This window comes from Pteronotus mesoamericanus, unplaced genomic scaffold (assembly GCF_021234165.1).
Source record: "Pteronotus mesoamericanus isolate MK-2021 breed Mesoamerican mustached bat unplaced genomic scaffold, CSHL_Meso_final contig_55, whole genome shotgun sequence".
NCBI classification, from domain to species: domain Eukaryota; kingdom Metazoa; phylum Chordata; class Mammalia; order Chiroptera; family Mormoopidae; genus Pteronotus; species Pteronotus mesoamericanus.
The window spans coordinates 79,764-105,276 of record NW_026555198.1 but is presented as its reverse complement, the minus strand read 5'-3'; the positions used below and the strand labels follow the sequence as shown (position 1 = coordinate 105,276).

Here is a 25,513-nt window from a genome sequence, read left to right as displayed (position 1 = left end):
AAGATTTTACAATGGTAACATATTAGTTTTGTAATAAGGAAAATAACTGACACGATTTATAAAAGAATCTTGTATATTGCAAACATCCCTAATTTTCTTTTAATAATGTACCATGTATTTACTTCCATTAATTTATATAAACCTTTTTTTATTTATTGTTATTCAGTTATAGTTTTCCTGCCTTTTTCCCCATTGCTCTCCCCTGCCCCAGCACCCCAACTCCCACAGTCAATGACCCCCATTGTCTGTGCCCATGAGCCCTCTATTCATGTTCCTTCGCTTGTCCTTTCCCCTTCTTTCCCCCATTATCCCCTTCCCCCCTCCCCTCTAGTCACTGTCAATTTGTTCTTTATTTCCAAGTCTCTGATTCTATTTTGCTTGAACCTATTTTTATTTGAACATTCCATAGAAACCAAAATCCCAGGGTGGAAGATAAGCAGTCATATCTACTGTTTTAAAAATCAGCTTAGCATGGTATGCCAGAGCCATGCCTATTTTTCAAAGGGATTTTTCTGATATTCCTTTAACAGAGGACTAGTATATGTGCAGTGTAAAAGCAGAGAAAATATTTCTCAGATGGCCAATTTTTTTGGTCACGGTCTCCTTGACACTACTTAGTGCCTGCCAATTTCACTGCAATCAGCTCTCCAATTTTGTGCCCCAGACAAGTCTTGTACTAGTCACCATTCCTCACTTTAAACATTTCAAGTTACCTTTGGAATTTCTAATTCCTGGAAATGCATCCAAAAATAAAATGTCTATAAATCCTCACACATTGGTCATTCTGAGCCTTTCACATTTTAAGGCATGATTTTTTCCTAAGTTCCAGAATAATAGCATTTTAAAGCTAAAGAGGGAATTAGAGGTAACTGAGTCCAATTCCACCATTCCTCCTACTTATTTTATTCTGTTTTGTTCTTCCATTGGCTTTATACCCTACAGTGATAATGCGAATTTATTTCTCATTCCAAAGAGAACCTACACTCAGAAGGGACAGTGCAACCCAAATGCAGCAGTCCCTAAATCTCCCACAAAAACAAAGGAAATCTCCTCTGGATAATAACAGATCCACAGTGCCCTCAAACTGCCCTTTAATCCACAGAAGTTGACACTCACATACCTGCTTTTAATTTGAATAGCCAGATTAGTGAGAGTAAATTCACTGTCCTGAAATACAGAATTCAGCTGTGGAAAGACAAAACATACCAGTTTTAGTATTCCCACTCTTCTATCCTAACCCAGAAAAGTTACCTGATACATTGTGATTATTAAGCTGCATTCATTATTTCAGTTGGTTCAACATTCTCATCTGCTCCACTTGGTTTATACCTACTGTTATGAGCTAAATGCTGTTCCCCCAAAATTAATATGTTGAAGCCCTAACCCCTAATTTGACTGTATTTGGAGACAGGAACTTTACGGGGGTAATTAAGGCTAAATGAGGTCATAAGGCTGAAACCCTAACCCGATAGGAAAAGACATCAGAGATCTCTCTCTCTCTCTCTCTCTCTCTCTCGACCTCCCTCCCTCTACCCCCTCCCCTTTTTTCCCCCTCCCTCTCTCATCCCTCCCCTCCCTCTACCTCCCTCTCTCTCTCCTCCTCTTCTTTCTTCTTCTTGCTCCCTCTCTCCATGCATACACACAGAAAAGACCATGTGAGGACACAACATGAAGGTAACCATCTGCAAACCAATGAGAAAGACCACACCAGAAACCAACCCTACCAGCATGTTGATCTTGGGTTTCCAGTCTCCAAAACAGTGAGAAAATATTGGGGTGGCCAAAAAGTTCATTGCTTTTTTTGTTTTTCAGGAAGATGGCTCTAGTAGCACTTAGTTATCTTTAACTTCATTCAAAACAATTTTGTTAGATTTTATTGTGACAACTGACATATCAGAATGCATTTTTTAAAAACTTATCAAAATTGGTGAATTTTTGTGTAGCCATTTTAATATTGAAGATAAAAGAAAATATGCAACATTTTCAGCATATTATGCTTTATTATTTCAAGAAAGCTTGAAACACACACACAAAAATATTTGTGCAGTGTCTAGAAAAGGTACTGAGAATGATCAAACATGTCAAAAGTGGTTGATGAAGTTTCATGGTGGAGATTTCTCACTGGACAATTCTCCATGGTCAGGTAGATAAGTTGAAGTTGATAGCAATCAAATCGAGACATTAATCGAGGACAATGAACATTATACCACACAAGAGATAGACAACACACTCAAAATATCCAAATCAATAAAATTATTGGTGCAAATGAAAAATGTGTTTTTTATTTTATGGATAAAACCATATAGACTTTTTGGCCAAACTAATAAATGTCTGTTGTTCAAGCCACCCAGTGCTTCATATTGTTATGGCAACCCTAGTAGACAAATATACTTAATCATGTCAAGCACTTACATTCATGTCATATACACTTGAAAATAAATGCTGATGGGGAGAGAAGGGAAATAGATATGACCATTTACTATTAGGAGGGATGCAAGTTTATGTCACCTATATGGGTCACAGCAATAGCTATTAAAATGTGAAATGTTTATAATTCAAGAATTACAGTTCTAGGAATGTATCCTATAGAAACTCAAGTGCCTCCCCAAAATTTATTGCAAGGGCATTATTGTCAGCATTGTTCCCAACTAGAAAAAAATTGAAACACGTGAATGGCTACCAATAGATATCTGGATTAAAAAATACTACTTTACAATCATCTAAGGAAATCTTATGCATCTGTTAAAGTGTATGAGGTGTCTATATTTATAATCATGAATATGCTCAGAGATAGATAGTTAAGTGTAAAAAAGCAAGCTAGCATAATTAGTATGATTCCCATTATTTTTGTAAAAGAACAGGCATGCATCAATGTTATTGAATGTATAGAAAAGATCCAAAAGAATATACTTCAAACTGTTTAAGAGTAATTAATAAAAAGAGCAGTAGTAGAAGGGACATATAACTTCTGGGTTGCAGATTTCAGTTTCTGGATTTTTACAGAGAGTATTTAGTACTCTTATGATCAGAAGAATGTAAGGATAAGTAAAACATTTATTATGTGGAAGAAAAAGTTAAAATGCAGAAAACAAAAATATCTAAATACAATGGCACAGATTTTGTTATCACTGCTCTCCTACTTTCCCCAGGTAGGAAAATTTTGCAAAAATCCAGAATTTGTGTAAGTGGAGGAAAACATGCACTTCTAAAAAAATTAAAATATTAACATCTCATAAAAGCTTTCAACATTGGCACTATGAAAGAAAAACTGTATACATCCTCATGGTGTTGATTACAGAGTGGATAAATTTTCAGCAAAAACATCAAAACTAATTAGCTGTGAAATGTATATGGGTAGAAAAAGTAAAGCCTACTTTTAATCTACTCAGTCTTTGTCATACACACACACACACACACACACATATATTCATATATTTTACATGTACCATAAATATTTAACAGTTTAATATACCCAATTTTCTGCTAATTCATTTACAACACTGGTAAAAGGGATCACTGGCTCTTCATCAAAGACAGAGAAGCTCATTCCAATATTGTAGAAAGAAACTGTAATTAAAAATAAGGAGATTAATTTTATTTATTTAGTTCAAGACATTTAACTTCTATAAATTTGGTCAAAATTCTCTTTATTTTAAAGAAACTAAACAGTGAAATCTTATTCTTAAACTTAGCTTAATTTAACTCCCAGGTCAAGACCCAGCATTTTAGCTTCATGTTCAAAAGCAAAACAGGAATAAACAAAACAAAAATAGATTCATAGATACAGAGAACAGACTGATGGTTGTCAGAGAGAATGGGGGTTGGGGAACTGGATGAAAAAGGTAAAGGGATTGAGAAGTACAGATTGGTAGTTACAGAATTGTCATGGGTATATAAAGTGCAGCATAGGAAATATAATCAGTAATACTGTAATAACTATGTATGGTGCCAGGTACTGGAAATATCAAGGGAACACTTTGTAAAGTATATAACCATCTAACCACTACGTTGTACACCCAAAACTAATACAATATAATATTGAATGTCAACTGTAATTGAAAAAAATAAAAATATTTTTTAAAACAAGCAAAACAGGGTATACCATCATATTTTTGCTTTAATTATTTGGGAAGTTCCTTATGCAGTTAATAGATATTCTACAAATCTCTTAAACACTCAATTTTCATTGATCAACAGTTTTCCAATCCATTTAACAGCCAAGTTAAACGTAATCTCACAAAATCATTTGTCTTGAAGAAATGTTTATTTTTTCTAGTCTTTCTTTCTGCTTCAGGTTTTTCTCTGTAGTTCCTTTTTTCTTTTGTCTACCCTATCAAATTTCAATTACATGTTAAAAGTTGAAGGAACATCCAAAATTTGAGCAATATAGAAGCCAAATACTCCCCAACCACTGATAAGCATTACAAGCCAGCTGGAGGCGAAGACTGGAGAAGGCTGAGATTTGTATCAGAGGGATTCAAAAAAGGCAAGCTAGAATATCTTCTGGTGATTTCTGGAATGTGGTAAATATGTTAGTCATAAGACTCTATAATCTTCTTATTGGGAATGGATGAGGTTCCTGATCCATATTCACATTGGCAAAGTCAGAGTCAGAGTCAGCACATCAGAACAAAATGGGTGGAAAAGAGGCTTAGATATGTCATACTAAGTAAAAAGATACATTTGCATTACATTTCAATAAAGCAAAGATAAAAAAGGTGGCTAGAGAGTTCTGTATTTGGATAAGGTACCCCCTATCTGATGGAGATAATAAACACCTGTGCCCTTCTTTATCCTTTTCTGCCTTCAGAAAACTGGCCACCTTGGAAAACACATGGCTCATTATGCATGCATTCTGTTAATGATACATTGCACACATTGTGGAACATACCTGTGAACTCAGTGGCAATAGGTGAAGTCAATGTTTCTATAGACATAAAGGAAGGTGTGAAGTCCAGCTAAGATGTCTCAAAAGAGGAAAAGAGTAATAAAGATAAAATTTCTGTAGAAGGATGTGTTATCCTGTAGATAAGAGTGGATGTACTTCAGTAGCCATGGATGTAGTGGTTGTTATATTTGGAAGGGAATCCAGTGTGGGCTTAGGAAAATCTAAAGTGGGGGATGCTGACGCAGCTGTGATTCTGCTCCACATAGAGGTTATTGTAAGGTTAGGCAGAGGCATGGAACCAATAGATAGATCATTTGTAGGAAGTAAACTACTCATTCTGCTAATGGATAAAGATTGAGACATAGTCCTGGAGTTGGCAGTCACAGTGGTTCTGGAAGAAGGCTTTGGGGATGTGGAAATGTATACAATGTCATCTGTGATTTTTGTAGACATAGGTAGATAAGTTGGGAAACCAGTAGTGATACCACCCACTTGTAGCTGTAAGAGTGGTTTTAGTGAGTATGGAGTTTACGGTAGCAAAGGGTAGTGTTGTAAGGTTAACAAATGGGTATGTCGGTATTATGTCAGAAGTCAGAAATGTAGATTTTGGTACCTCTATTTTAGAGGAAGTTATAATGTGAGGAGTAATAGAAACAGTTTCCAGAGGGGAATGTGAAGAGAGACTAGATAATATCCAGTGTATTAGGATTGTAGTAGTAGCTTTTGAAATTATAGATTGTGAAGTGTGGCACCAGAAGGATTTGATGGGGGTGTGGTCCCTGCAGTTACAGATCTTCTCAAATGTCTGTTTAATGTCAACCAAAGTGGTAGGGGTAGATCTTGAAGATATTGATAATGAAAGGCTCTCAGAATTCTCCAAGGTAGGAAGAATTCCTGATGTGGAAATTGATGACATTGCCATAACATCTCCAGATAGAAGACCAGTCTGTGAGGCTGTGAATGTTGACAAAGACCCAGGAATAACATACGGAGTCTGTTTCCATCTTGTTGGGTGTAGGTACATGAGTAGTGGCATAAGTTGGAAATTGAGAATCTTCAGCTATGGGTGTGTTCCAGGAAGTTATAAGCAGAGACTGGGTGTTACTAGATGTGGTTTTTGTCCCAGGACTGGAAACTCAACCATTTGGGATGTTGGAGAAAGATAAATCTATGGAGTAGAGAACTTGGCTTTAGTGCTATGAGGTGAAAAAAGAAATGGTGTAAAAGAGGGAAGAGTTGCATTGGATGAAGTCCATGGATTGTATGAAACAGGGGGAATTCACAGATGTGGCACCTTTTGTTAGTTCAGCATTTGAAGTATTTTCTGATAAGGAAGTATTTTTTTTTTTGTATTTAAAGAAAGGAAAGTCATGGCTTTTATACTTTTTGTGGGTCCAGTAGTGCTATTAAAGCTGGTCAAAGATAGGAAAACCTGAATATTCAAGGAAACATGAAGATTATCTGAAGGAGTAGATGAAACCACACTTTTAGGAGCAGCAATTCTGGAATAAGTATTTGTGAGAATTATTGCTCTACCACTGCTTACAGTAGATAGGGAGCTATTAGTAAGCACAGATAATATGCGCAGAGTTGTAGCCTCATCTCCTTGGGATGACTGTGGTGGTGTTGATAGAAATGGTGAAAATGTGGTTTTTGGAATGGAAGAAATAACTTCAGTGTTCTTAGAACTGAGTAGAAAGGAGGCAGTGGTGCCTAAAAATGGAGTCACCGCCCCAGCAATAAGAGTGGTTGGGATGGTTTTTATGGAAGAATAAGGTGGCTCTGTTGGAGAGGGTAAGGATGTAGGTATGATCATGGAGTATTTCTCTGTAATTTATGAAGTAGAGGAAATCATTGTGCTTTTTGAAGTAGGCCCAGCATGTGTCACAGGTGTGACATCCAATGTAGATGTTTGTACATTCATAGTAGTACTGGGGGTAATTGAACATAATAAAGTAGAGAATGATCCAACTGTTGTGAAAGTATCAGAAGAAACAGCTAGAGGTGAGAAAGCAGAGTCATGAACTAACATTGAAGACATCTCAGACTCAGGCCCAGAAGTGGTTATAGAGGGACTTTTCAAACAATCTGGGTGTGATGTTTTAGAAGATTTGGTCACCGATGTTGTTAAAGTGTCAGAAACTCTTTTGGAGGTGAAGGCAGTGACACTAATTGGCAGTGAGGACATCTGATAGATAGGAATGGATGTTGCCATAGAGGTTTTACCAAGAAGTGCCATAGTTACCCTGGGAGCAGAAAGGACTGTAGTAATCCCATCAGTAGAGATAATTGTAAAATTGGCACTAGATAGTCCAGTTGTAGAAAGAGACAGGGGATCAGGGGAGGTCTGTGTATTTTCAGAAATGGGAGAGGCAGCTGAAGTCACCTCAGGTTTAGTCCTGGGTGAAAGCAAATGTGAAAGGGTTGTGTTTATGTTTATAGGATTTGATATTCTGGTTGTTCTGGAAGTTACAGTATCTACAAAGGAAGTATTTTAGTGGTATGAGAAAGGGTGAGCCACAGAGGTGTTGCTTACTGTCATGTTCTCAATCCTGGGAGTATATACTAAAAAGGCACTCATGCTTTCTTTTTCAGGAAAGAAAAATGTAATTGTCAGAGGTTGTGAAGGGAGAGCTGTTTTCCCAAGACTGGTAGACATTTCTGAAATGTCAACATGTGTGTTAGGTGAGGTACAGGTGGTAGGTGTAGACTGTGCACTCCCAGAAGTGGGAGATAAAGCTGAAATCCAATCAGGTGGAGTCACAAATAGAATCTCTGAAGGTGAATGTGTGTGATGACTTGAAATTTTTGTTGTCTCAGCAAATTCTGAGTCTGTCATTTCCAAAGATGAAGTAGTCTGGGACTCCGAAATAAAAGGACTCTTTGATGGAGACATTTCTGTCACCTCCATAGTTCCAGAGGTGTTTCCTAGGGAGGTGGTTATCTGCTCTTTGTCAAAAGACAAGGTAGCAATGTCAGATACTTATAGGGTGGGGACCAGTGTGCTTATAAGACATGTGGAAAATTAAGAAATGTGACTACCTGAAGTAGTAAGCTTGTTGGCAGAGGTGTGTGAGGGCATGGTCTCATCAATAACATAAGTCTCTGTGGTGTCAGTAACCAGGCTAACAACATGTCCACTACCACTGAAAGTATGTGGAAAGCTGGAAGCATAGTTAGAAGTCTCCTCTAATCAAGATATGGGCTGAATTGCTACTGGTGTATACATAATTGAGATCATATGAGTGGAGGACACAACAGAAATATTGTCAGGGAGAGATTTAGAGCAAGCAAGAGTGGGTGTGTATGAAGTTACTGTGTCAGCTGAGGTGAAGAGAAAGGTAGTCTTAGCCTTAGTTTCCACAGGAGTGGTAGGTCTCAGTGAAGAGTCTGGAGTTTCTGTCAGAAAGGATATTTCTGTGAGTGTCATCCTGACAGAGTTTGCTGTGGCTTCTAAAGTGGTGTGAATCAAGTCTCTGTGGGTAGACATGCTATTGCTTGTTGTGAAAGCAGTCTGATCCATTGGTGGCACCAATGCTGTGGTCACTGTACCTGATGACAGAATTGAGACATCTGAGAGTACAGATGTGGAAGAAGCCATCTCTAGTGCAGAAGGTTCAGACATAGTCTCCTCAGACACCACGATAGAGGTGACTCCAGAGACATTAAGTGGCAATGAGGAAATATGGCTAATAGGCCCAGGAGATGCTGAGGAATGAGTAGTTGTAGGCTGTGGAGGCAAGATACCAGTAGACAAGGACATAGCTATCCTGTCTGTAGGGATAGTAGCAAAACTGCTCTCCAATATCCTTGTGGTAGAAGAAACCAGGGGTTCAGGGAATGTCTTTGTGCTCCCAGAAGTGGGAGATGGAGTTGGATTCCTTTTAGGTGGAGTCTCTGAACTCCAGTTTGTTGTGTACGTGTGGGTGGAATTAAAAATTTCTGTAGTTCCATCATATAAAGTCTTAGGTGTGGTTTTCATTGATTTTGGAGAAAGCCAACTTCCTCTCACCTCAGTAGTTGCAGTTTTATTATACAATGGGGTAGTCGACATTTCTAAGTCAGGAAAAGGGGTAACGGTGACATTAGCTGACACTTGTACAGACTCATTTGTTGCTTCCAGCATTGTTACAAATGGAGAAACTTTAGTTGTTGCTGCTATAGTTGATCTTCCCTTAAGATAATGGGAAGTTGTTTCTTTCCTTGTCACAGTAGCATTGAATCTTGGTGTTGTTGCAGACTCTGGAAAAGGGATTGTTGTCTTTCCAAATGCAATTGTACTTTTTATCTTTGTTTGTGTGGTCTCAGAAGCACTCTCCTCAGTAGAAAAATTTGGCTTAATATCAGGAAGGGTAGATACTATATGTCCTGGTGGAACAACTGTCTTCCTTGGTGTTGAAAGAAGTTCATTTCCAACTACTGTGGACACAGGGGTGGTTCTTAGTAGTAAGGTAGAAAGTTTAAACTCAGGCAGTTTGGTTACAGATGTGGTTCCAGAAACTATGGAGAAATTAACCAACCATGGAAATGTCAAATTGGATAAAGCTGTTGTATATCTGTCAATAATGGCATCAGTAGTAATAATACCATCAGTGGTAGTCGTAGTCTCACTTTCTGTGAATGCTTCTGTTGGGATAATATTAGTAGTTGTGGATGAATGTTCTGTGTTAGAAGTATTGCCATGGAATACTGATGTCAATAGGGTCTGGCCTGGTCTGGAAGTCCAAGTGACCTCACTAGTGAATAGAAGGGCACCTTCATCACTTGATGTGGGGCCAGACTCAGATGCCTTGAATGTAGAAGGTGGTCTAGTGGAAATCAAAGACGACGTGTTTTCACCACCTGTGGGTGTATTATGGGTATATACTGGCCCAGACACTGTGGGAGGAAGCATATTTTCAGCTGTATGTGCAAGTGTGATTCCAGGAGTCAAGGCTCTATGTGTAGTCTCAGCATCAATAACTGTCTGTGTACTCTGGGCTCCAGTGAATGAAGAGGATGTCTTGAAAGAAAGGGATGTAAAGGATGCCTCTTTTGGCATGGAGATAGATATTGTATCCTCCACTCTGGGTGAAGAGATATCCTGGAAATTTGTAGATGTCAATTTTGTTTCAGCTGTTCTTAGCTCAGGAGTCATCTCAATAGGCTTAGTTGGGAGTGTCATTGAATGAACTGTGAATGACAGTTCCTTATCAGTCGTTGCCAATGTAGATGCTGTCTGATTTCTAGGAAATATAGTATCCACTGGAGCAGCTGTGGATATAAGCACAGACTCAGGTGGAAATGCTGATGCAGTCCCAATGTGAGTAGAAGTCTGTCTCACCGTGGACCAAGGTACAGTTCTAGCAACTGTAGATGCAAGAAACTCCTGGCTAGCTGTAGAGCTAGGGAGTACTCTAATGCTTGTGGATCTGTGTTTGGGCCAAGATATTGTAGACATGGATGCTGACTCACTAGATGAGAATAAAGACATTGTCTTCATAATAGCCGCCTGAGATCCAATCACTGAAGTTTTAGATACAATTGAATTCTTGGTAAATCCGGATGTGTATAGAAAATTAGTAGCTGTAGTTGGATGAAAAGTCTCAGTAACAATGGTTCCAGTCCTTTTAGTTGTCATTGTGCTCTCTGAAGATGGGGATTCAGTTGTTTTTGTGGACTTGGTAGTAGTGCCTATGAAAGTATTCTTGGTAGGTAGAACAATGGCTGCTGAAGTAGACAAAATGTCTGCTGCAAATGTAACTGTCTCAACTATGTATGTCTTTAAAAATTTTGGTGCAGTCATTGTTTCCAGAGGTGGAGATGTTTTATTAGAATATGATATGGTTGTATAATCAGTTTCAAATACAGGCATGCTTTTAGACATCATTGTAGAAGAATATACAGTCTTCTGTGGTTTTAGTCCAGTAACTTGGGATGGGTTTGTTGAATCTATTTGTTGTGAAAGAGTTGTACTTGTTTCTTCAATTGTCATATTTTCTGAAACAACTGCAAAAATAGAAAGCAAGTGTCACTTTGGGCTCAACTTTAAAAAATAAGAGACAATTCCTTAAGAAAGCTATATCAGCTTTTCTCTAATTTTTTCTTATGTTTTTAAAAGATAAATATCAAATATAATCAAATCACTTAATTACTTGTTTTTTCTTACAATGATTTTCTACTTTCTAAAATCTCTATATGGTTCTCATAATACCCTGGTTAAGTAACAAGTCTGTCCATTCTGCAGTTTCTCTCTCTCTCTCTATACATACACATACACACACACACACACACACACACACACACACACATACACACACTCCTGAAAGAGGTATACATGCTACAGTAGTGCCTAATAGAGAGGATTAGCTTTGGGAAATGTACCAATTTCTTGAAAGGCACAAATTATCAAAACTTAAGAAGAAATAGATAACTTGAATAGTCTTATTAGATCTATTAAAGAAATTGAATTGTATAGTTAATATGATTTCACTCACATGTGGAATCTAATGAACAAACTGAACTAACAAGCAAAACAAGAGACAGACTCATAGATAGAGAGATGACAGCTAGTGGGGGAGGGGAGGTAAGGTAGTGGAGCGGTTGAGCAAAAAGGAAAAAGGACTCATGGACATGGAAAACAGTGTGATAGGTGATGGCTGAGGGGAGGAGGTAATAAGGGGACAAAATAGTAATGGGAAAAATATAATAAAGTTTAAACCAAAAAAAGTCTTCAAAAAATAAGACCAGCTTTGGATTAAAATAGATGTAGTTTTAAATCCTGGCTCATCACTTCCTCATTATGTAGCCTTGGACTACTTACTTAACCTCTCTGTGTTTCAATGTCCTCCTCTGTAATGTGAGATTACACACACTTTATAAAATTGTTTTGAGATTTGAGTTAATGCATGTAAGACACTTATTATATCACATGAAAAACAGTAAGTGATCAAAAAATAATTAACTGTTATAAATAAAGGCATGCTATTTTTTCCTTTATTTATTTTTAATTAAATTTATTGGGGTGACTGATTAAGATCATATAAATTTCAAGTGTAGGTTTCTATAATACAGGATCTGTATATTATAGTGTGTCTACCTCAGGCTTGCTATTTTAGACTTGGTCAAATTTCTATTATTCATATAAATACTATGAATTAAAAATGTTTCACCCTGGCTGGTGTGGCTCAGTTGATTGGAATCTACCAACCCATAACAAAATCCCATAACCAAATAATCCCGTAACCAAAAGGTCATAGGTTTGATTCCTGGTCAGGGCACATACCTAGGATGCATGTTTGACCCTGGGTCCAGGCATGTAAGGGAGGCAACCAATCGATGTTTCTCTCTTGCCTCAATGTTTCTCTCTTTCCCTTCTTCTCTCCCTTCCTCTCTCTCTAAAAGCAATGAAAAAAAATGTCCTCGGGTGAGGATTTTAAAAAAATGTTTTGATTTGGAACCCCAATATTAAAATTTCTTGAACATGCACCAGTTATTTGTTTATCAATCATATATACATGTATATATGTACATATATTATATATAATAAATGTGTATGATATACATTATAAACATACACAAAAATAGAAATGTCAAAGAATATGATAAAATAAGTAGAAGTTTTACAATATTTTCTTCCTGCACTCAAATGTCTTGTCTGTGTACTCCCTATAATTATGTATTCTGCTCTGAAGACCACTAGGGCCTAGCTTATGTCTCAATTCAAGTCAATTAAGTTTAACAAGTACTGTGAATACTATTCTAGGTCTTGTGAGAAATGTATAGAATTTATAGCATGATCCCTTTGCTTAAAGAGCTCACACTCGTATTGAAAAAGTCTAATATTACTAAAATATTTTTAAAGATTGTATTTATTTTTAGAGAGAGGGGAAGGCAAAGAGAAAAAGAGGGAGAGAAACATTGATGTGTGAGGGGACCAGGCCCGCAACCCAGGCATGTGCCCTGACCACAAATCAAACTGGCAACCTTCCACTTTGTAGGATGATGCTCAACCCACTGAGCCACATTGGTCAAGGCAACTACTACAATATTTTTAGACAAAAACAAGGGTGAGCAACAATTGTAAACAATAATAAATAAATAAGTAGTATATGAATAAACTGTATTTCATGTACTCAAAACTGTAAGCCTGCTTTTGCTCACCCCTATATAACATAATTTAAAAAAAATAAAACAACAAAAACATAATTAAGTAATAATACAATGTATAATAAAGTGAACAATAGAATTTAATCAGGTTCCAAAAGTGCAGTGGGGATCACTGCAGTGAGAGAGCAACACTGGCTTCAAGCTAACAAGGAAGCTTTGGGCCTTCAAGAAGTCATGGCTTTTGGGTAGAGAAGGCAAAATATGGGGCAATGAATATGGAGGCAGTGAAAACATCAGTCTAGCTGGGAGGGAGTATGTTGGATGGGAATGCTAAAGCATATCAGACTAGAATAAAACCTGAAGGGGAAGGTGGCAGACAGATAAGAGAAGATAATATAGCAGCTTTCATGCACTTACTATAGACCAAGCACTGTGCTACATCGTATCTCATTTAATGCACCTAACAATCTTATAAGGTAGATAGTACCTTTACCCCCATTTCAGAGTTGAAGAAACAGAGAGTTAGAAACTTTACATGAATTGCTGAAGTTCACACTTGGAGTTCAAACTAAGGCCTATCGGCTGTGCTCCTACCCACTTGTATGGGATAGATTCTTGAGAAAGGAGAATGAATTGATGAAAAGTAGCCTTTAAGTGCAGGATGGTGCTGGCGGCAGCGACGTCGTTGGTGGCAGCTGGAGGGGGTGCTGTGGCGAAAGCAGCGCCCACGGGCGGTATAAAATGGTGGATTTCAAGGAGTTGAGGAATATAGTTTCTAGTTTTAGGGCTCCTGAACTACAAGTGTTACTAGGCTTTGCTGGACGGAATACAAGTGGACGCAAGCATGACCTCCTGATGAGGGCGTTGCATTTACTGAAGAGCAGCTGCAGTCCTGCGGTTCAGATTAAAATCCGAGAATTGGGAAAAAGATGTCAGAGGAGTGAATGGGACTCACGCTAACCTCCTCCCTGCAAGACCAAACTGGAATTGCGACTAAATAGTGGAGTAATCACCTGGCAAACAATGGAACGATAGTGGGAGAGGAGCCTTGGAGCCGCGGACAGACAGTGGATCCGACTCTCACACATCCCAACGGGTGAGAAGTGCGGTGGAGGCTCGAGAGGGTGGGTTGGGTGCCAACGGGCACCAGCACCAGAGGAACATTGAAACGGCCAGTTACCTCCCCCCAAGAAGAACGGGGTCTGAATCATAAACAGGGACCCCTAGACTACAGCAGCTGAAACCAAGCAAACACAGACAAAATGCAACCCCGAAAAGCTTAGGGGCGCAATCTGCCAGAGACAGGTGGCTGGGGATGCAAAGAGACATTTAAAGGGCGAACGCAAAAGTTGCAGTGGCAGCCACCCTCCTTGATCTCTGGGTAGAGGCGGCAGCAGGGTGGGCTGGTGCCTAGGAAAAGACTGGTGAGGAAAACTTTGTGAAGAGAACTGACAGGGCGGCCGGCCGGTGGAGCCCTGGTAATAATGCACCTCCCACTCTGCAGTTACGATCTCACTCAGGCATGAGGGAATCAATTAACCTGCCTTTTGTGCACTCCGCACACAGCTTGTGCGCGTGTGAGCTACGGGGCTGAGTGCAGACTGGATGGGAGAGCCTTGAGGAGAGACTGGAGAAGGAGGCATTGGGGAAAGAACGGAAGGTGGAAACGGGGAGTCCCGACTCCTTCTCCTTGCTGTAGTCTCCATTGTGCGGGAAGAGGCCACACCCCCAAAGAGCCAAAAGCCGAAAAGCACACATAGACATCCCAAAACCACCCAGTGCAGGCGCGCACACTTGCGCTGAGTGGCCGGCGAGGGTTGGTGAGTGTGTGTGTGGACCCACGCGGGCTGGCGAGAGCTTGCGCAGGATGGCAAGGTCTCCCAAAGGTTGGCACAGATATGGCCTGCGAGGGAGTGCGCAGAACGGTGAGGGCCCGCGTAAGTTGACCTGCATGGCCCACGATTGCAGAGCGGCTCACAGAATTAGTACATCCTGGGCCGAAGGGGTCACAGAGCTGCCCAGAGTCCCTGGAGGAGAGACCGGGGACAGGATTAACCAGAGAGTCCTGGAGCTGACTTCCTCCCATTTCCGTAGTCTCCACTTGGCAAGGGCAAGCAATGCACCCAAAGAGCCAAAAGCGGGGAAAGCACACAATAGAAGACCCTAAACTGACCAGTGCCAGGGTGCCCGCCGGCCAGGGGGGCCAGACCAGTACGCGAGGTCACGAATAAGCCCCCTGGTCTGGGGCAAGCGCCTGCGAGCGGAGGTAGGCGGAGGATCCTGCCGCGGGGCGGTGGGGCGGGGGGGAACGCACTCAAGGAGCCCGCATGAGACTGCAGAATAATCCAAAGAAATAGTCCATCCCTGACCGGAGGGGTCACAGAGCTGCCCCAAGCAGTAGTCAGACACGGACAGTAGACTCCTGGCATGCTCAAACAAATGACCCAAGGTCATATAGGGTCAACAACTGACATCATCAGAGGCAGGACAAGAAAGAAAAGTAAAGGGAAAAATAAATAAATAAATAAATAAATAAAAAGACCTGCCTACTACTATAGAAGTTTAATCCACAAAGTCAGGAAATCTAGATTACCCAATTGAAGCAGAAGCAAAAATAAATAAATAAATAAGTAATTTACTTAACAGACTCTCACAAAAATAGGAAGAAAAAGAAGTTCCCCCCAAAGGAGTGGAAAAGGGAACTCCCCACAGAGAGATAAATGAAATAGAGGCAAGGGAACTATCAGATATGGAATTCAAAACGATGCTTCTAAGGAAGCTCAATGAGCTCAGCCAGCTCAAAGAGAACTATGAGAAACTGCAGAGAAACTATCAGGATCTTACAGAAAACTATATCAGCCTGGAAAAGGACATAGAAACTATCAAGAAGACACAAGAGGATATGAAGAATACCACTTCTGAATTGAATAACACAGGAGAAGGAATCCAAAGCAGGCTGGATGAAGCCAAAGATCGAATCAGTGAGATGGAGGATAAGGTAGAAAGAAGCTCCCAGAAAGAACAAGAAATGGAAAAACAACTCAAAAGAATGAAGAGACATTTAGGGAAATGCAGGACAACCTGAAACGCAATAATATCCGTATAATAGGGATACCAGAAGGAGAAGAAGAGGAGCAAGGAATAGAGAACCTCCTCGAAAAAGTAATGATGGAAAATTTCCCTAATTTGAGGAGAGAAAGGCTCTCATGGATCCAGGAGGCACAGAGGACCCCACTCAAGAGGGAATCAAGGAAGTCCACTCCAAGACACACCATCATTAAAAAGGGCAACTATCAAAGACAAAGAGAGAATCCTCAAGGCAGCAAGGGAGAAGGAGAAAGTAACATACAAGGGGGCCCCGATACGACTAGGACCTGACTTCTCAACAGAAACACTACAAGCCAGAAGGGAATGGTAACAAATATTCCACGTCATGAAAAACAACGGCCTACAGCCAAGACTGCACTACCCAGCTAGGATCTCCATTAAAATACAAGGGGAAATATGGAGATTCCCAGACAAGAGAAGGCTAAAAGAATACATCTCTACCAAACCAGCACTCCAAGATATGCTAAGGGGACTGGTTTAAGCAGATGAAGGAAAGAATGAGAGAGAGAGGAACACAGGTACAAAGAGAAAAGATGAGTAAGTTTCTATCAGTAATATCTCTCAATGTGAATGGACTAAATGCCCCAATCAAAAGACACAGGGTAGATGAATGGATAAGAAAACATGACCCACACATATGCTGCCTACAAGAGACCCACCTCAGAGCAAGAGACCTACACAGATTGAAAGTAAAGGGATGGGAAAAAATATTCCAAGCAAATGGGCAAGAGAAAAAGGCCGGAGTTGCCATACTTGTATCAGACAAAGTAGATTTCAAAACAAATGCCATAAAGAGAGAACCTTTATAAAGTGCCAGAGGGGCACTTTATAATGCTTGAAGGAAGAATCTATGAAGAAGACATCAACATTGTAAACTCATATGCTCCCAAAATAGGAGCCCCCAAGTATATAAGGAAATTGTTGGATGACTTTAAAAAAGATATAGACAGCAACACACTGATAGTAGGGGATTTTGACACCCCACTGTCAAAAATGGACAGATCTTCTAACAAAACATTCATAAATATATTGTGGCGCTGAATGACACACTGAATCAAAGAGACTTAACTGACATATATAGAACCTTACATCCCAAAGAAGAAAAATACACATTCTTTTCATATGCTCATGGCAGTTTCTCAAGATACACCACATGATAGGACACAAAGCAAACCTCAGCAAATTCAGGAAAATTGAATTAATACCAAACTTTTTCTCGTACCATTAGGGCTTGAAACTGGAAATCAACCTCAAAGAGAAACTACAAAAACTTGCAAACTCATGGAGACTGGACAGTAGACTATTAAACAATGAATGGATCAATAATGAGATAAGAGAAGAAATCAAAAAATTTCTGGAAACAGATGAAAATGAACAGACAACAGTCCAAAACCTATGGGACACAGCAAAGGCGGTCCTGAGAGGGAAGTTCATAGCAATACAGGCTTACCTAAAAAAGATAGAAACATTTCAAATAAAAGACCTAACACTACAACTTCAAGAACTGGAGAAACAACAACAAATCAATCCCAGAGCAAGGAGAAGGAAGGAAATAGTCAAGATTAGAGCAGAACTGAATGACATAGAGACAAAAGGAACCATTCAGACGATCAACCAATCCAGAAGCTGGTTCTTTGAAAAGATAAATAAAATTGACAAGCTTTTAAGCAGACTCATCAAGAAAAAAAGGGAGAGGACCCAAATTAATAATATCAGAAATGAAAGAGGAGAAATAACAACTGATACCACAGAAATACAAAGGATTGTCAGAAACTATTATGAACAATTATATGCCAAGGAAGTTGAAAATCTTGATGAAATGGACAAAGTTTTAGAAAAGTATACTCTTCCAACACTGAAGGAGGAAGAAACAGAAAGCTTGAACACACCGATAACAGCTGGGGAAACTGAAGCGGTAATGAAGAAACTCCTGGCACACAAAAGCCCAGGGCCATGTGGTTTCACAGGAGAATTTTACAAAACATTTAAGGAAGAGCTAACCCCTGTCCTTCTCAGACTATTCCAAAAAATCCAAGAGGAGGGAAGACGCCCAGACTCTTTTTATGAGGCCAGCATCGCCCTAATCCCAAACCAGTAAAGACCCTACAAAGAAAGAAAACTACAGGCCAATTTCGCTGATGAACATAGATGCTAAAATCCTCAACAGAATATTGGCAAACCGCATCCAGCAATACATTCAAAAGATTATCCACCACGATCAAGTGGGGTTCATCCCAGGGATGCAGAGATGGTTCAATACACGCAAGTCAATCAACGTAATACATCACATAAATAAAAGAAATGGCAAAAACTACATGATCATCTCGATAGACACAGACAAAGCATTCAGTAAGGTACAGCACCCATTTATGATCAAAACACTCAGCAAAATGGGAATAAATGGAGCATTCTTCAACATAATAAAGGCCATATATAGAAAACCTACAGCCAACATCATACTCAATGGGCAAAAGCTGAAAGCTTTCCCACTAAGATCGGGAACACTTCAAGGATGTCCGCTTTCACCGCTTCTTTTCAATATCGTATGGGAAGTCCTAGCCACAGAGGTCAGACAAGAAAAAGAAATAAAAGATATCCAAATAGGAAAGGAGGAAGTAAAGCTATCCTTGTTTGCAGATCACATGATAGTGTACATAGAGAACCCTGTAGACTCTACCCAAAAACTCCTCAACCTAATTAGTGAATTTGGCAAAACAGCAGGATACAAAGTCAACCTTCAGAAATCAAAGGCATTTTTGTACACCAGCAATGAAATAGAGGAAGCAGAAATTAGGAAAAAAAATACCATTCAATATAGCAAGAAGAAAAGTAAAGTACCTAGGAATAAATTTAACCAAAGACGTAAAAGACCTGTATGCAGAAAACTATACAACATTGAAGAAAGAAATTAAGAAAGACACAAATAAATGGAAGCATATACCGTGCTCATGTATTGGAAGAATTAATATCATCAAAATGTCCATACTACCCAAAGCAATTTATCGATTCAATGCAATCCCTATTAAGACACCAATGACATATTTCACAGACATAGAACAGGCATTTCAAAAAAATATGTGGAACCATAAATGACTCCAAATAGCTGCAGCAATTTTGAGAAAGAAAAACAAAGTAGGAGGGATCACAATACCGGACATCAAACTATACTACAAAGCTACTATACTCAAAACAATCTGGTACTGGAACAAGAACAGATCCATAGACCAGTGGAACAGATTAGAATGCCCAGAAATAAGCCCAGGTCTCTATGGGCATCGAATATTTGACAAAGGGGGCAGAAGCATAAAATGGAGCAATAACAGCCTCTTCAACAAATGGTGTTGGGAGAGCTGGATGGCTACATGCAAAAAATTGAAATTGGATCATCAGCTGACACCATACACAAAAATAAACTCAAGATGGAGAAAAGACTTCAATAGAAGTCACAACACCATCAAAGTCCTAGAGGAGAACATTGGGAGGAAACTCACTGATATCCCACGCAGCAATTTTTTTACTGATATGTCTCCTAAAGCAAGGGACATAAAGAAAAGAATAAACAAGTGGGACCTCATCCAAATAAGAAGCTTCTGCATGGCTAAAGAAAACATCAGCAAAACGAAGAGGGAGCCAATCGTATGGGAAAATATATTCGGTAATGATACATCAGATAGAGGTTTGATCTCCAAGATATATAAAGATCTTATTCGACTCCACTCCAAGAAGACAAACGTTCCAATCAAGAAATGGGCAAAGGACCTGGGCAGACGCTTTTCCAGGGAGGAGATATAGAGGGCCCAGAGGCATTTGAAAGGATGCTCAGCATCACTAGCCATCAGAGAAATGCAGATCAAAACCACCATGAGGTACCACCTCACACTGGTCAGAATGGCCATCATAAACAGATCAACAAACAACAGGTGCTGGCGAGGCTGTGGAGAAAAGGGACCCCTAGTACACTGTTGGTGGGAAGGCAGACTGGTGCAGCCACTGTGGAAAGCAGTGTGGAATTTCCTCAAAAAGCTGAAAATGGAATTGCCTTTTGATCCAGTGATTCCCCTGCTGGGACTATACCCTAAGGATACCAAAACGCCAATACAAAAGAACCTATGCACCCCAATGTTCATAGCAGCACAATTGACAATAGCCAAGTGTTGGAAGCAACCTAAATGCCCATCAGTAGATGATTGGATCAAAAAGTCATGGTACATATACACTATGGAATACTACACAGCAGAAAGGAAAAAAGAACTACTAAACTTCGTGACAGCATGGATGGAACTTGAGAGCATTATGCTAAGCGAAATAAGCCAGGGAGTGAAAGAGAAATACTATATGATCTCACCAGTAAGTGGAACCTAACCAACAATACAAAGATGCAAGGAAAATAAGACCAGCAACACTGAAAGGAAAAGAAATCAACAGAGAGAAGAGGGAAGGAGGGAGGGCGGGTGAGGAAAAGAAGGGAAGGGTCAAATCAAGGAACATATAGCAAGGACTTATCGAGAAAACCAAAGGGGAAGAGCTTAGGGAGGGAAAGAAGGAGGGGGCAAGGGAAAGTGGTGGGGGGTAGGCAGAGAAAAATGTATTTAAAAAAATAAAAAAATTTAAAAAAAGATCCAAAAGAAAAAATCCAAGAATTGTATAGACGTCGATATATATGGACTCTTGAAGGACTTTCTGATTTATCCACAATCAAATCAACGGTTTTCCGTTTGGATGGTAGCTCATCACCTGTAGAATCTGACTTGGCTGTGGCTGGAATCCACACGTTGCCTTCCACTTCAATTACACCTCATTCACCGTCCTCCCCTGTAGGTTCTGTGTTGCTTCAAGATAATAAACCCACGTTTGAGATGCAGCAGCCATTTCCCCCCATTCCTCCTGTACATCCTGATGTACAGTTAAAAACTTGCCCTTTTATGATGTTCTTGATGTTCTCATCAAGCCCACAAGTTTAGTTCAAAGCAGTATTCAACGATTTCAAGAGAAGTTTTGTTTTTTTTTTATTTTTGCTCTGACACCTCAACAAGTTAGAGAGATATGCATATCCAGGGATTTTTTTTTTGCCAGGTGGTAGGAGAGATTATACAGTTCAAGTTCAGCTGAGACTTTGCTTGGCAGAGACAAGTTGCCCTCAGGAAGATAACTATCCCAATAGTCTATGTATCAAAGTAAATGGGAAGCTTTTCCCTTTGCCTGGCTGTGCACCACCACCCAAAAATGGGATTGAACAGAAGCACCCTGGACGCCCTTTGAATATTACGTCTTTAGTTAGGTTATCTTCAGCTGTGCCAAATCAGATTTCCATTTCCTGGGTATCAGAAATTGGAAATAATTACTCCATGTCTGTATATCTTGTACGACAGCTCACATCAGCCATGTTATTACAGAGATTAAAAACAAAAGGTATTAGAAACCCTGATCATTCCAGAGCACTAATTAAAGAAAAACTTACTGCGGATTCTGATAGTGAAATTGCTACAACTAGCCTTCGGGTATCCCTGATGTACCCTTTAGGGAAAATGAGGCTGACAATCCCGTGCTGAGCAGTGACTTGTACACATCTACAATGTTTTGATGCTGCTCTTTATTTGCAAATGAATGAAAAGAAGTCCATCTGAATTTATCCTGTGTGTGACAAGAAAGCTGCCTATGAAAGTCTAATTTTAGATGGGCTTTTTATGGAAATTCTCAATGACTGTTCTGATGTGGATGAGATCAAATACCAAGAAGATGGCTCTTGGTGTCCAATGAGGCTGAAGAAAGAATCTATGAAAGTATCCAGCCATCCATGTACAAAAATAGAAAGTCCAAGTGTCCGCAGTAAGCCTTGTTCAGTGACTGTAGCCAACGAGGCAAACAAGAAGAAAGTAGATGTTATTGACCTAACAATAGAAAGTTCTTCTGATGAAGAGGAAGATGCTCCTGCCAAAAGGAAGTGCATCTTTATGTCAGAAACACAAAGCAACCCAACCAAAGGGGTTCTCATGTATCAGCCACCTTCTGTAAGGGTGCCCAGTGTGACTTCGGTTGATCCTGCTGCTATTCCGCCTTCATTAACAGACTACTCAGTACCATTCCACCACACGCCAATATCAAGCATGTCATCAGATTTGCCAGGTTTGGATTTTCTTTCCCTTATTCCAGTTGATCTCTAGTACTGTCCTCTTATGTTTTTGGACAGTCTCACCTCACCCTTAACAGCGAGCAGTACGTCTGTCACCACCACCAGCCCCCATGAAAGCAGTACTCATGTTAGTTCATCCAGCAACAGGAGTGAGACAGGGGTCATAACCAGCAAGGGAAGTAACATTCCTGACATCATCTCACTGGACTGAAGGAGGACTCACTCGATTCTAGGAATTATTCATCAAAACTGCTCTTTCTTGGATCTCTGGTCAGTGGAAACTATTTTTTATAACCATTACTTTGATATTTATTAAAACATCAAATGGATTCTTTTGCTTTCTGAGAGTTGAACACAGATGACTGCAGCAAGAACCAAATCACACACAAGACTTTTCTTATTCATGATGTATTCTCAGCATCAGATGCATTCAGCCATAACTGTATCTTCTTGGGAAGTGGATTCCAATTTACTGGATGGATTCTACAAATCAGTTAAACTTGTTTTGTTGTTGTAATAAACAGCAATAAAATTATGTAAATGTTCAAGTAAACTTTTTTCTAATTAAAAAAGATGTAATCAATGGTTCTGAAATGACAGCAATGTTTGTTTAACATGATGTGAAGGAGAAATATGTGGAAAGAAATTAAGCTTGTCAAATGAGTCCCTAACATGGAGATTTGTTCTTTCGTAAGTCTTGGTAAGTGACCAAAGCTTGGGTTCCACTTTTCTTCTGCAGTTCCAGTTTTCTTCCTGATTCCATCAAATAAGAATGGCCTTTGTGTTACTCATTTTTTTTCTTGGTTGTCATTTAAACTTTGATATTGTTTACTACTGAATGCAGAGAGAAGCTCTAGGATTTGGCTGCTCTGTATTAGCGAGTATGTTGAAGAACACTACATAGAATCCACCTTGATACAATGTGTGTTATTTTTTGGTAATTGAACATTTTTGTTATGGAGATTTCTATAAATTTTGGGCTTGCCTTCTCAAAAAAGAAATTCTATGCAGCCATTGAAGGAAATGTTTTTGGAGTAAAGTGGATGGAATATTTGTTAGAATTGTGTTCATACCATCCAGAAATATTGAGAGCTTGGAGGCAGTGGAAGAACAGATCTAGGGGAGATGGGAATTACAAAATTGTACTTGTTTCTAAGTACTACTTTTGCTCATTTACTTTCTTGAATATAGAATAATATTCAAATCTTTGTTGAAACTTTTCAGATTTTCCTAACGCTGACCAAAAGATATGTTTTAGATCTCTGATTATGTTGGGGGGGAAAAAGCAAATAGCAAGAGATAGGGATGGCATCAGATTTCCTTTTTCTTTTTTAAAGGAAAATCTTTCCTGAAATCACAAAAGACAAAACAGAATTAGAAATGTTTGAATTTAAGAAGCAGTTAGGAGGATGAGCCTGAACCCCACTTTGAAAACCACTATCTTACAATATGCGTTTGATTTTTAAATCCCTCAAGAAACTGAGTTTTACCTGTAGAGAAACATTTTCATCTGAATTCGATATTTTCTTATGATTCATTTGGGTTTCTAAATAATTTTCGAGTTCTCAAGGAGTTAATACTTTCCCAGTGCTTAGCTTTCTCTCCCTAGTCTGTATCTACTTCAAAGATAAAGCCCTTTTTGTAAAACGACTAACCTAACTGATTCTCAGGCTGAAGTGCCCACACGAAGAGTATCAATTTCAGTTAGAATAGAGACGCATTACTTCAGAGCCCTTACAACTCCAGGGAGCTGACTTGTTAAGTGCTTGGTTTTTACACCTTCTCAAGTTTTCATGGCCTGTGTGTACCTTTTGTACTGATTTAAGTTCATGTGATTTTCTATATCATCGCTTTGACTGCAAAGTCCCCTTGCCTAATAAACTTGCAGTAGTTGCACCAGAGCTGCCAGTTCTATCTTGTCATTAGAGTACTAATTCATGTTATAGTCCGTTGGTCCAGATACAGAATTTCGTCATGGTAAAATTTTATGTTGCTGCTTTAAATACAGATGTAATTTCTGTTAACTCTGTAATCAGATAGAAAAAGTAACCTGATTAGTGTGGTATAATTTGTTAATAAAGAAATGAAGTATGTTTGTTTAAAAAAAAACTAGCCTTTAAAGAAAATGAATTTTGTGGCAATGTACAGGATGGGTAGAAATGTAAAAAACAAAACAAAACAAAACAAAAACCTGAAGGCAGACACCCTTTAGAAAGCTGGTAGATTTCTCCTCCTCACCTCACTCCCATCAACTCTCAACTATCCATTGCCTTTATACCTGCACTTGGGCAATCAAGCATTGCTGGACACAGTCACACAAGAAGATGAATAGTATTTCTATAAAGTCATGGTCATTTCAACCTCTAACAAGCTTTGCACACTTCCCAGGCATCCTACTACTTTTCTGAAGTTAATTTATGCTCCCACTAGCTATACTAGCTGTTTAAAATCTTCCAGTTCTTAAATTCTACTCCCACATATTCATCAAGTAATCATGACTCTTACTTCATATGAAAAAAATAATTGAAGTCAACAGATAGAAACTTAGCTGTACTACTGCCTCAGAAACCTAACACTTACTGTTACTTCTCCTTCCTTAAGGAGATTCTCCCTCCTGATTTAAAACATATTCCTGTCTCTTGCAATGAAATATAAAACTCCCAAATTCCTCTTTATGTCCTGCCCTATCTTTGTCTTCCCTGTCATATTGAAATTTTTTTAAATATATTTTATTGATAATGCTATTACAGTTGTCCCAATTCCCCCCCTTAGCTCCCCCAACCTGTTACTCTCCATTTTCTCTGGCAATCCCCTGCTTAGTTCATGTCTTGGATCATGAATATAAGTTCTTTGGCTACTCCATTTTCTATACTATTATTAACATTCCCCTGTCTAATCTGTACCTACCAATTTGTACTTCTTAATCCCTTTACCTTTCCCCCCATTCTCCTTCCCCCTCCCAACTGATAACCCTCCAAATAATCTCCATATCTATGATTCTGTTTCTGTTCTGTTTGTTTGCTCAGTTTGTTTTTTAGATTCAATTGTTGATAGTTGTGAATTTATTGCCATTTTAATGTTCAAAGTTTTGATCTTCTTTTTCTTATGTGAGTCCCTTAAACATTTCATATAACAATGATTTGGTGATGATGAACTCCTTTAACTTTACCTTGTCTGGGAAGCACTTTATCTTCCCTTCCATTCTAAATGATAGCTTTGCTTGATAGAGTAATCTAGGCTGTAGGTCCTTGTTTTTCATCACTTTGAATACTTCTTGCTAGTCCTTCTTAGCCTGCAAA

The 25,513-nt window shown here is 39.2% G+C and overlaps 1 protein-coding gene and 1 pseudogene across 1 annotated transcript in view; one reads left to right on the top strand and one right to left on the bottom strand.

Annotated features, from left to right (window-relative positions):
• The window catches only part of ADGRG4 (adhesion G protein-coupled receptor G4), a 140,558-nt gene that overhangs the window by 96,425 nt on the left and 18,620 nt on the right, over nt 1-25,513 (bottom strand). Inside the window, 11 exon segments of the mRNA XM_054579593.1 lie at nt 1,121-1,185; nt 3,473-3,567; nt 4,892-5,020; nt 5,023-5,380; nt 5,382-5,633; nt 5,636-5,681; nt 5,683-5,877; nt 5,879-6,014; nt 6,017-6,161; nt 6,163-6,225; nt 6,228-10,876. Coding sequence (XP_054435568.1) covers nt 1,121-1,185; nt 3,473-3,567; nt 4,892-5,020; nt 5,023-5,380; nt 5,382-5,633; nt 5,636-5,681; nt 5,683-5,877; nt 5,879-6,014; nt 6,017-6,161; nt 6,163-6,225; nt 6,228-10,876 — 6,133 coding nt within the window.
• LOC129075427 (E3 SUMO-protein ligase PIAS2-like) lies at nt 13,718-22,380 on the top strand (annotated as a pseudogene).